This window comes from Neltuma alba, unplaced genomic scaffold (genome assembly GCF_004799145.2).
Source record: "Neltuma alba isolate B1F8T4 unplaced genomic scaffold, ASM479914v2 tig00013336_pilon, whole genome shotgun sequence".
Lineage (NCBI taxonomy): Eukaryota > Viridiplantae > Streptophyta > Magnoliopsida > Fabales > Fabaceae > Neltuma > Neltuma alba.
Window position 1 is genome coordinate 97,293 of NW_021637609.1, and position 12,223 is coordinate 109,515.

General features: G+C 35.9%; 2 protein-coding genes across 3 annotated transcripts; one reads left to right on the top strand and one right to left on the bottom strand.

The window, feature by feature from the left end:
- The first annotated feature begins 1,476 nt into the window (after positions 1-1,476).
- Positions 1,477-7,407, top strand: LOC114736442 (TBC1 domain family member 22B-like). Its single transcript, XM_028924265.1, is given in 11 exon segments — positions 1,477-1,703; positions 2,443-2,593; positions 2,686-2,869; positions 3,412-3,482; positions 3,884-4,021; positions 4,115-4,206; positions 4,860-5,131; positions 5,997-6,041; positions 6,044-6,081; positions 6,466-6,567; positions 7,025-7,407. Coding segments are annotated over 11 exon segments (1,368 nt in total). The 5' UTR covers positions 1,477-1,590; the 3' UTR covers positions 7,187-7,407.
- A 1,292-nt stretch (positions 7,408-8,699) lies between these two features.
- Positions 8,700-10,010, bottom strand: LOC114736462 (pentatricopeptide repeat-containing protein At1g62350). Of its 2 annotated transcripts, XM_028924300.1 has the most exons (4): positions 9,698-10,010; positions 9,608-9,667; positions 9,149-9,535; positions 8,700-8,959 (listed from the first exon to the last, which is right to left on the bottom strand). In XM_028924300.1, the coding sequence occupies exons 1-4, from the start codon at positions 9,920-9,922 to the stop codon at positions 8,918-8,920; spliced, it is 714 nt and encodes a 237-aa protein (XP_028780133.1). In that variant the 5' UTR covers positions 9,923-10,010; the 3' UTR covers positions 8,700-8,917. The 2 variants fall into 2 exon arrangements, with proteins under 2 accessions (XP_028780133.1, XP_028780132.1); XM_028924299.1 differs by having other exon boundaries at positions 9,608-10,009.
- Positions 10,011-12,223: the final 2,213 nt, after the last annotated feature.

A 12,223-nucleotide genomic window follows, 5' to 3' on the forward strand; every position in this document is an offset into this window, starting at 1 on the left:
GCAGGAATGTTAAACACTAATATGAATGTATTAGTTACAACAATCCAAAACACTCTCCGATTTTTAATATAAGATCTAATTATTCAGTTAATTTTAGTTCTAAATATAAAACCTATTTATCATATTTATCAATTTTTTTAAATTATTCCTATGGATACTCCCTCAATCATGATCAAGTATATAAGGAAGGAAGGATATTAAGAAAGATGATTATGGTGTTTTAGGAAAAAATGTCATATTTCTCATAATTAACTAACTTACTTAATTTTTTTAATCTAATCAAATTAGTTAAAGAAGTTTTATATTAAGAACCGGAATAGTAGTACCTTTTCTCTCTAAATCCCTCCAATCCTCAAGGGGAGAGGAGGGAAAATTTTAGAGAATTTTTGTTTTCATCCTACAAAATTTGTTCAATCCAAATAATGGGAGGCCCCTCGTCTCCCCTCCAAATCCCTCACATGCACTGCAAAGGATGTTTGATATCACTGCAAGGTGCGAGAAATAATTGTTTTTTTTTTTCCTTGACTTTTAGCCCTTCATTTAAGTTCGGCGTAGCATTTTCAATAATTCACTTCCAAATTCAACTCAAGAGGAGGAGTTTGGCAATTTTTAAAAACACTTAAAAAAATACTTTCATATAAATCGAGATAAATTTTTTTTTGTATAATCACTTTTTAAAAGCTAGTCCAAATACCTGTTAAAATGGCTTTAAAAAGAGTTACGCCGGGGTTGATGAGAGAGAAACGAAAATGATGCGAAAGGAGGCAGAAAGAGATTGAAAATGATAAAATCACTCTAAACTGCCTAATAACATGAAATTTTTTTTTTTTGGGGCTGAAATAAAGGCAGACCAGCAGCCTTAGGTGCAATACATGGCATCTGCGAGAACACTATCCGAAACAACAGAAGGGGTAGAGGGAAAACTAGTAAATCCCGGAGCTAAGCGATAACATGGTACTTGTAAGAGTGCACTTAAGAATCTGTAAACTAACTAATAAAATTTAATAACGAGAGTTCATACTAAGCCCAATCATTCTCATATCATTAATTTTCAATGAAGTTACAAAAATCTGTAAAAAAATTTAATAGCATATATATTCAAATCAAAAATCACATTAAATATATTTAATCAAGTGCTTTTTTTTAGTATTTACACTCGTAATGTAATTTTTTTCAATAATACCTTAAATATTTTTTTATATTTTAATATTTTTCTTAAAGTTATCAAATCTTTATTTGTTCAACAACACATTAATTTACTCATCATATTTCCTAAAAAATAGTTGAATTAATTATCATTCCCGCTAACGCAATCCGGTAAAAAAAAAAAAAAAGGGTTGACTAGAAAAAGATTGCTTGAGAGGTTGGCGCCAGAAAAAGAATTTGTAAGACATACCACACAAGAAATAGGATGAAGTAATAAAATAATTTGTAGAATATAAACAAACTCTTAAAACTAGGATCGAAATAATTAGCGGGTTGAGGAAGGGAAAGAACTTTTGGTGAGTCCATGTCCTTCCTTGCGAGCATCTCTCGCTAGTGGCCCTGGAAATAGTATCAAACAACGCTGGTAGTGCTGGCGTAGCAACCATGAATAACGATGACCGCATCCACAACAGGCGGGAAGAAGATCACAGCAACGCGGGGAGTACCGTCACAAGCCAAGACTCCAGATTCAATCAGACCCTCAGGAATGTTCAAGGGTACTGATTTCACGCTCCCAGATCCTCCATTTCCTGCCTCTAATCATCTGCTTCTTATATGCTAAAGGCATTACGAGGAAACTTCATCATCCCTATAATTCCGATGACTGATCTGATCATGCAGCTGCCGGAAAACCTTTCCTCGTCTGCTTTTTTTTTTTTCCCTTAGAGAAGCTAATTCATTAGTTTTTAAGCGTTGAAGTCAATATTTCTGATCGATGAAATTTTACACGGTTATGTTGCTTGATTTATGCGGACCTGACTGACTTCAATGCCAAAATCGGTGTAATAAGCTTGATCTATGATTCTGTTCAAACCGATATGGGTCCGCTGCCTTTATTAATGTTCTAGCACAATGATTATGGACTAAAGTTTTAATCCTTTATTATCAGCACTTTTGTATTTCCGCCGATCTGATTGCAGTTAGAACTGAAGATGTTATATCAAGTTTGTCGCTTATGTTTTCTAAGAGTCTTTAAGGGGATTACATTCTTTACGAAGTTTTATTGATGACAAACGTAATTATCCTTCATGACCACTCTCTGTAGACGCTATGGGACTGCATAATTGGGATTACATGCTTTATTTCGTTTCCCTTTGATTGATTGAACTATTTTTCTTTTTCTTTGAATCATTGAACAATTTTCTCTGTCCCTCTGAATTCATGTTCGGTTTCACCCACAATGGAAAGCAAACAACTCAAAATATAATTGATGGCAATTTTATATTTTATTTCAAGCTTGCTGAAAGGTCGTAGCATCCCTGGTAAAATATTATTGACTCGGAGACTAGACCCGCTAGATAACTCAAAGGAATATTCGCCAAGATATGAAAGGAGCTTCTCCTTCAATGATGCCGGCACAAGTGATCACCCAGCTAAGGCTGCAGAGGTGCTTCAGTATTCATAAAACGATTATTTCATATACTTCTATAAGGCCACTGGGCAGTACTTCTTTAACCAGGGCTTTTATTCTTGACACAGGAAGAAGTCCAGAGTACAAGTAAACCAGTCAATGTTTCCAATGTGAATAAGTTGAAAAAATCAAGTTCTGACATTGACAACCCATCTGAGGAAGTCCAGAAATCTTTCGTGGGGGCAAGGGCTACAGACTCTGCAAGAGTTATGAAGTTCACTAAGGTGCTTTCTGGGTCGACAGTAATATTAGGTATTTGAATTTATAATCATAGTTCTTTGTGCCACTTGTTAACTTAATTGTTACTCCTTTTGGGGCGCATCATATTTATGGAAGTAGCATATGTGGTTATAAGCCGTGTGCTCACTGCTCAGATGAACAAGCCCACGATGTGGTTTCTTAGACAGCTATTTTGACTAGGGTTTTTGGCCTTGGAATAAACCACAGAATAATCCTATGACAACATGAAGGAGTTTAAATCTACAAATTTAAAGTTTGCTTCTAGATTTACTGCAAGCCCTACTTGTTGGCTCAGAATGTTCTTTTTATCAAGTATATGATGTGCACATTTGCTTACACTTCACCTTATTCATGAACAACATCCAACTTGATTTCCATTTTTAGTTTTGATACCCAGTATATTTCTTAAAAATAGAAAACAGTTATTGAAATGCGATTCTTATTATGCTTACTGCAGTCTTTGTTATGATTAATATGACTTCTGCCAGCAAATCTGTAGAACCTTAATCTGATCTCTTTTTTGTGGGCATATTTACTTGAAATTTATTTTGCAGAGAAGTTGCGTGAATTATCTTGGAGTGGAGTTCCAGATTACATGCGCCCTACAGTGTGGAGGCTTCTCTTGGTAAGCTTTATGGTCTACCCTAAGCTCCTTTTCTCCCTCAAGCTCATGATTTGATGATAGCTATATGTTATAAGGAGTGTGATTACCAAAAATATTGAAGTTGTTGTCATAACTTGGGAAGATATAGTTATTCTTATCTTATTTTGGTAATATTGCTGAAACAAAAATTTTGTTCACTGAGGGTGAACTGTTAGGGACGTATCTTTCAGAAGAGATTTTGATGTTGACTACATGGATCTTTTTTACAAAGAGACCATGCGTGGGGTTTTTAAGAAGAAAAGTGAAGCATATTGTAAAATGATACATAGTCAAGTCTCTTTGAGATTGAAGCTTGACCTCCTATTTCCTCATTCTTATTCAATGTATCTTATCTTTGAAATTTAAAGACTAACTGACAACAGGGATATGCACCACCTAATTCAGATAGAAGGGAGGGAGTTCTGAGAAGGAAGCGCCTGGAGTATCTTGACTGTGTTTCTCAGTATTATGATATTCCTGATACCCAACGTTCAGATGATGAGATTAACATGCTTCGCCAGGTATCCTCAGTTCTAATGAACGAGCATCTTGATGTTATTAAAACAATTTTTATAATTCATGAGTCATGACAGTTGGTTTTGAAAATTTGTTAGATTGCTGTTGATTGTCCAAGAACTGTACCTGATGTTTCATTCTTCCAGCAACCACAAGTTCAGAAATCATTGGAGCGCATTCTTTATACATGGTTAGATATTGTTGTCACCATTTTGTTGGCCTTACGTTGTTCTTAGCCTATTGTTTTTGATGTGGATGGTTCTGTGAGGGGAGAGATGGCACTTGGCTTGGCTAAGAAAGAAATATCAATTTTGGAAAGTAGTCTTCTTACATTTGGGTAGTTTACTCAGTCTAATTTCAAGTAATTTTCTGATATAGTTACTTCTCTTGATTAGCACATGTTTTAACATTGTTGCATGTCCTTTATGATGGTTTAGTAGTTTTCCCTGGGATATTGTTAGGCTACAGATGGACATTAGAAGAGGCATTGTTTCAGGTTCAATTGTCAAATTTTCAGTCTTTGTTAACAAGTAGTAAGATGGTGTGAATGACTTATGCATATTTATTTACACTTTCATCGGACTTTGTGTATAGTTGCTCTTGTGACCTCTAATTTTCTCTCTTGCCTTTTTCCCCAATTTTTTTTTTTTGGGTGATTGGGGGGGGGGCTAACTTCACCATCTCAAGGGTATCAAGCAAGCATTAATTGAACTTACTGAGGCCTTAATCCGTGATAAAAATTTTGTAGCTCTTAAATTCTTTTTCATTCTTCTTGTTGATTAAATTTGTACGGGCAATTTACTTTATCTGTTTTACTCATGTGACTTGATGATTTCTTGCCAGGGCCATTCGGCATCCTGCAAGCGGATATGTTCAGGGAATAAATGATCTTGTTACGCCGTTTTTAGTTGTTTTCCTATCAGAATACTTAGAAGGGAGCATAGACAATTGGTCAATGTCTGATTTACCCTCAGAGAAAATTTCTAATGTAGAAGCTGACTGTTATTGGTGCTTGTCAAAGTTGCTCGATGGTATGCAAGACCATTACACATTCGCTCAACCAGGAATTCAGAGGCTTGTTTTTAAGTTGAAGGAATTGGTCAGAAGAATAGATGGTAAACTTTTTTATTAGGGTTTAATGCCTCTCTTTAAGCAACCTTTAATTGCATGAACTTAAATGCAACCCTTTAAGTAACCCTAATATTTTGATGGATAATATAATTCAACTGCATTTACATTTTGAAGTTGAGTTGAGGTTGACTTATCTTCTAGTATCCATAGAAAACCCCACGTGCTGAACTTATTTATGTTCACCAGTACTTATCCTACTTACAAGGTTGAGTAGTATATGACATTTAATGCTGACACACTTATGCTATTCTTATGTGGCCATGTTGGTCTGTTTTCATAGATTGAAGAGCATATCTGCCCCGGTACTGAAAGGGCTTGAAATATGATATATTTTAAAACTGTAGTGTGGTAATAGCTCCATTACTTTTCCTTAATCATTTTAATGAATGATTTGTTTGAAATATTCCAAAGGACGCAATACAAACCTAATTATCTCATTTGCTTTTACACAGAATAATAACAGCAACAAATATTATCCCGCTAAATGAGGTTGGCTACATTGATTGTATGACACTGTTGTGCTATATCCACAATCCAACTTTTCTAAAATACTATTAACTAAAAGGGTCTCGATTGATGACTTCCTTGAGTGTCCTTCTTGGTCTCCCTATACCTCTCTCTATAGGGCTAAAGAATATCTACTCATCCCTCTACCAGCACCTGCATCTCCATTTTAAATTATTGTTTTTTCTCACAAGTGTCAATGTTTTATAATCATCTTCCATATTGCCAATTAATACTCATGAAATACCCAACCTTATAATCTCATTATTTTTGTTGGTATATTATTATTTGTATATCTTAAAATAGAATCTGATGTGCTCAAGTGAAACTATTGTGCTGCACTAGAGCCTGTTTCTAGACATGTGGAGGAACAAGGACTGGAATTTCTTCAATTGCTTTCCGCTGGTTCAACTGTCTTCTTATCCGTGAGGTTGCTCTAACTTGTGAAATTTTCTTTCTAGTTATGATTGTGACATCTGAAAAGAACATTTGTAAAATGACCTTATTGCAAGTAGCAGGAGTTTATTAATCGTTGCATTGATGTTGGTGATAATGGACGATAGTAAATTTGTCTTGAGTGTTATTCTCTTTCGGCTGGTTCAACTGTCTTCTTATCCGTGAGGTTCGCTCTAACTTGTGAAATTTTTCTTTCTAGTTATGATTGTGACATCTGAAAAGACATTTGTAAAATGACCTTATTGCAAGTAGCAGGAGTTTATTAATCGTTGCATTGATGTCGGTGATAATGGACGATAGTAAATTTGTCTTGAGTGTTATTCTTTCATCAAGTCTAATATGTAATCTGTTTAATTAGATACCCTTCCATCTCATCACACGCCTTTGGGACACATATCTTGCTGAAGGAGACGCCTTACCAGATTTCCTTGTGTATATATTTGCCAGTTTTCTCCTGACGGTGAGACATCATTTTTGGGCTTTTGCGCTGATATAATCAATTTAAATTATAGTCTTGTAACCATACTGATGAAACTCCTTGCAGAAATTATTATTTGACACATCAAATGTTAGACTCAGAAGGGTCCTTTGTGTAATTGCATTAAATTCTGTCAATTACCACTGAGCATATAGTTTTGGTACATGTCGCTTAAGTTCATGTGCATTACAAACAACCTAGGGCTGCAGTCTTATGTTATTGTAGATTCTGAAATTAAACTTACGTTCATGTATAACAGTATTTTCCCCCATTGTTTTGGTCGCTGACATTTTACTAATTATTGCCTGTTAAGTTGCACCCTTGTTCGTGTACTCTTGTATTGGGAGTATGGTTTACTCGGATGATTTGCGTATTATGTTTCAGCAAATCTTATATGGCAGAAAGTGATTTTTTTTTTTTAATCAAAAATGATTTTCAGTGGTCAGATAAGCTTCAGAAGCTTGATTTCCAAGAGCTGGTAATGTTCCTTCAACATCTTCCAACTCAAAACTGGTCTCACCAAGAGCTTGAGATGGTGCTCTCTCGCGCCTTCATGTGGCACAGCATGTTCAATGACTCTCCCAGCCATTTAGCTAGCTAAGCGGGCAACTGTGTGATGGTGTTTGGTTTCCTTTGTAGTTATTCTCTTACTGTTCAGTTTATCTCAGACTGCAACTTACTCCGCGTATGAGCTTTTTTCCCTTGTAATATTTTGTATCGGGCAACATTTCATTGTGTAGATTTACTAAAGAAGAGAGAAATATAAACAGTTGGAAGAGAAATGGAATTTTTGTTGCTTTTATTTGTTAGACAATTTCATGGTGCATCCATGGATTTGAGATTCTGTCCTACTTACTATTTGAAATTATTTCAGTATCACATAATGACGCTTCAGCTCGGTTTAAACTATTTATCGGTCAATGAGGCAGTTGCCAGCAACCTACGTGTGGAGGCGGCGAAATGAAATGAGCCGGGAAATGCATTGCAGCTTATTTACCCAAACAACTTATTGCCAATCGAATAAGATGCGGAATTTCACTCATTTTTATAGCTGTCCTCGTTTATGCCAATGCCGTTCATCCTATGTTGATTTAGGGGGGTTTGGATAAACCATGGTTTGGAGAATAGCTTCTAGAGAATAAATTTTGTGAAAAAGTGATTATGAAAAGTGAGAGTGTTTGGATAGTTTTACCAGAAATACTTTTTACATGTACAATTATTAAAAAAAATATAAGCTAATATGATAATTACATAAGGGATAGATTTTATAATATATTTTGATTTGAAAAAATAAAATTGTTAATAAAATAATTTTTACTAACAATTAGTAATGTAAAAGATAATATAATTAATAAATAATTAATATATTTATATATACTTATAAAGCATAATATTAAATTGTTAATAAAATATGTGAAGGAGGAAGGAGTGAAGGAGGAAAGGAAGAGCAAATGCATAAGACTGACTGAGGAATGAATTAATTATTTGAATCAGGAAATGGGACTCTTTTGTCATCCGTGTTGGGCCCATAGCAAAATTCCAATAATTTGAACTAGGAAGGAACTCTGGACCGCTTCTGGTGAAACCATAGTTTGGGGGTTCAAAACCATGGTTTGTACCCAAACCATGGTTTCACATTTCCTATTCCTGTTTGGCTGACATTTTCTCCAAACCATGATTTGAGTCCCAAAACCATGGTTTGGGGTGCTTGCAAAACAGGCCCTTAAGAGATGTTTAGGTGGAAACCAAACCATGATTTTAAAAGTGTTTTTATGATATACGAAATAAATATATAGAGTAGTATGCCTTAGTTTTGTGAAAAAATATATCTAAAAAGCACTTTTTCATCTGCCAAACACTCCCTTAATAAAAGATTCTAATAGTGATATAAAAGGCCAGAGACTTCGCTATGGCTGTCTTCACATTCATTTAATATATTAATGATTTAATACAGGATAATAATAGTGACATGTTCACTTACTCATGCAATGCGCACATTCATATTTTTATTATGAAACATTTTTTACTTTTTACTTTTTGTTAGTAGCATAAAAATTATTTTTTATTTTTCTAATTTTCCAATCTTCACCAGACTGGGCGTAGAAGATCTCCGTGAAGATGTGACCTTTCTCGTAATTCAATATTACGACCTTTCGTCTTTCTGTAATACAATATTGAGCGACAGAAATAGACAAATAACATGGATTTAAGGGAGAAAATAAATGAACCCATTAAAAATCCAGGACAATTGCTAAATCACCCCGACATTGTTTCTCCGATGGCGTTTTCCATTGAAGGGGGGAGAAAATGAAGCCGCATGTTCACCACTCCATCAAGAAGTAAGATCATCGCCGACAATTGATCTCCCTTTGGCCTGAAGACATGGGCAAGGAAATGAATGAAGAATCCGAGTATAAAAAGTAAAAACATCAATCACAAGGTTCACTGGGTCTTTGCATTTACAATTACCAAGGAACAAGCTCCTTCAATTATCCGGTACTCGATATATTCACAACTCAAAGTTGAGGTTGGGAAACTGGCATACAATGATTGGAAAGCTTACATGCTTGCGGTGGAGTTGACGAATGAATTTTTGAGGAGAGTCCACGTAGTCAAAGCACTCATCCTTCAAAGTTGCAGCCAGGTGTTGCAGGCCAGCCTTGTGGAGGTTCCTTATCAGAATTGTGAAGGTCAGCTTGTCCGGGGCACAACCAGACGCCTTCATAAGGCCGTACGTCTCCATTGCCTTTTCCGTCATGCCTGCTTGTATATAAGCTCCTATCATCTCCGTGTACATCCTTGTGTCAGGTTTCAATCCCTTTTCCATTACCTGAGAAAACACCTCTTCCGCCCTCCCAATCTCCTTATTTCTTCCCAGCAACAGTATCATGTCCGAGTACAGGGACAACTCCCTCTCATATACTGCTTCCTTCCTGATGAAGTCGAAAACCTATATTTTCGCATTCGTCTGGTTAAAACAAGAACAAGCAGCAGAATCTAAAGAAATTCCGTGGAATAGTACCTGGAGGCACAAATCCAATTCATTTTGTCTGTGCAGCTCCGAGAGGACGTCCAAGACATCAACTTTGAGAAGCCTGGAGAGTCTGGAATCGAGAAGATGTTGAACTTTGGGGGTAGATTTCGCGAGCTTGAGGGAATGAACCACCTGAATGGCTTCTTTGGACAAAACCCTCGACCTCCATAGGCTTTTTCTGGGGCTCCTCCGGAGGCCGCATATAATGACACCCCCACGGTTTGACCCAGCCGAGCCCTTCCCATTGACAACGCTTCGAAAATTCAACAAAGCGGGCTGGTAATTCATCAGAGAAGCCATCATGATGATGTTTTCTGCATTGCGTTCCCCAGATTGAAATGGAAAAGATCCCTCGCAGAACGCACCCTTGCCAAAACCGCGGCACCCTCAATCCTCACTGCATATATTTATAATTGGGAAAATTTCACTGTAGGACCGCAGAAGACAATTAATATCAAAGAGCCCCCAAAACTTTCTGAAATCTCACTGCAGGACCAAGGGACCAATCTGATATTAATTTTTAGAGTGAGATTACAATAATACCCCTCTCTTTTTATTTTATTAAAAACTAAATATTTACCGGAGTTACTGTTCCGGCCACCGGAGGTCGGAGGTTCGGCCACCGGCGCTCAGGTGGCCGCCGTCGGGGTCCGGTCACCGGTGGCCGGAACAGTAACTCCGGCGGGACCTCCGGTGGCCGGAGTTTTTTTGTTTAAAACAAAGTGGCCAAGGGAGGGTTTGAACCCAGGACCCCTTGGCACACCAAAAGACTTGTAACCATCAAGCCAAGCAACCCATTCAATCATAACATGCAAATAAAACTATATATAACAAAATAAACGCAACAGTCCAAATGTATGTGAACAAGTGAAATTAGACGATTTACAAGTGGAATTCAGAAATTTGCAACAAAAATTAGGCAATTTACAAATAACATAATAGAAGTCATAACCCAAAATGCAAGTATTTAAGTGCAAATGAGCAAGTAAAATTTGAAGATTTACAATAAAAGTTTATGGATTTACAACCCAAATTTGGCAAACACAAGAGAATTCACAACCCAAAATGTAAGTGTTTGAGTGTAAGTGAACAAGTGAAATTAGACGATTTACAAGTGGAATTCAGAAATTTACAACAGAAATTAGGCAATTTACAAATAACATAATGGAACTCACAATCCCAAATACAAGTGTTTAAGTGTAAATGAGCAACTAAAATTTGAAGATTTACAACAAAAATTTATAGATTTGCAAGTGAAATTCGACAATTTCACTTGCTCATTTGCACTTAAACACTTGCATTTGGGGTTATGACTTCTATTATGTTATTTGTAAATTGTCTAATTTTTGTTATAAATTGATGAATTCCACTTGTAAATCGTCTAATTTCACTTCTTCACTTACACTCAAACACTTACATTTTGGGTTGTGAATTCTCTTGTGTTTACCAAATTTGGGTTGTAAATCCATAAAATTTTATTGTAAATCTTCAAATTTCACTTGCTCATTTGCACTTAAACACTTGCATTTGGGGTTATGACTTCTATTACGTTATTTGTAAATTGCCTAATTTTTGTTGTAAATTGCTGAATTACACTTGTAAATCGTCTAATTTCACTTCTTCACTTACACTCAAACACTTACATTTTGGGTTGTGAATTCTCTTGTGTTTACCAAATTTGGGTTGTAAATCCATAAAATTTTATTGTAAATCTTCAAATTTCACTTGCTCATTTGTACTTAAACACTTGCATTTGGGGTTATGACTTCTATTACGTTATTTGTAAATTGTTTAATTTTTTTTGTAAATTGCTGAATTACACTTGTAAATCGTCTAATTTCACTTCTTCACTTACACTCAAACACTTACATTTTGGGTTGTGAATTCTCGTGTTTGCCAAATTTGGGTTGTAAATCCATAAAATTTTATTGTAAATCTTTAAATTTCACTTGCTCATTTGCACTTAAACACTTGCATTTGGGGTTATGACTTCTATTACGTTATTTGTAAATTGTTTAATTTTTTTTGTAAATTGCTGAATTACACTTGTAAATCGTCTAATTTCACTTGTTCACTTACACTCAAACACTTACATTTTGGGTTGTGAATTCTCTTGTGTTTGCCAAATTTGGGTTGTAAATCCATAAACTTTTATTGTAAATCTTCAAATTTTACTTGCTCATTTGCACTTAAACACTTGCATTTGGGGTTATGACTTTTATTATGTTATTTGTAAATTGCCTAATTTTTGTTGCAAATTTCTGAATTCCACTTGTAAATCGTCTAATTTCACTTGTTCACATACATTTGGACTGTTGCGTTTATTTTGTTATATATAGTTTTATTTGCATGTTATGATTGAATGGGTTGCTTGGCTTGGTGGTTATAAGTCTTTTGGTGTGCCAAGGGGTCCTGGGTTCAAACCCTCCCTTGGCCACTTTGTTTTAAACAAAAAAACTCCGGCCACCGGAGGTCCCGCCGGAGTTACTGTTCCGGCCACCGGTGACCGGACCCGACGGCGGCCACCTGAGCGCCGGTGGCCGGACCTCCGACCTCCGGTGGCCGGAACAGTAACTCCGGTAAATATTTAGTTTTTAATAAAAT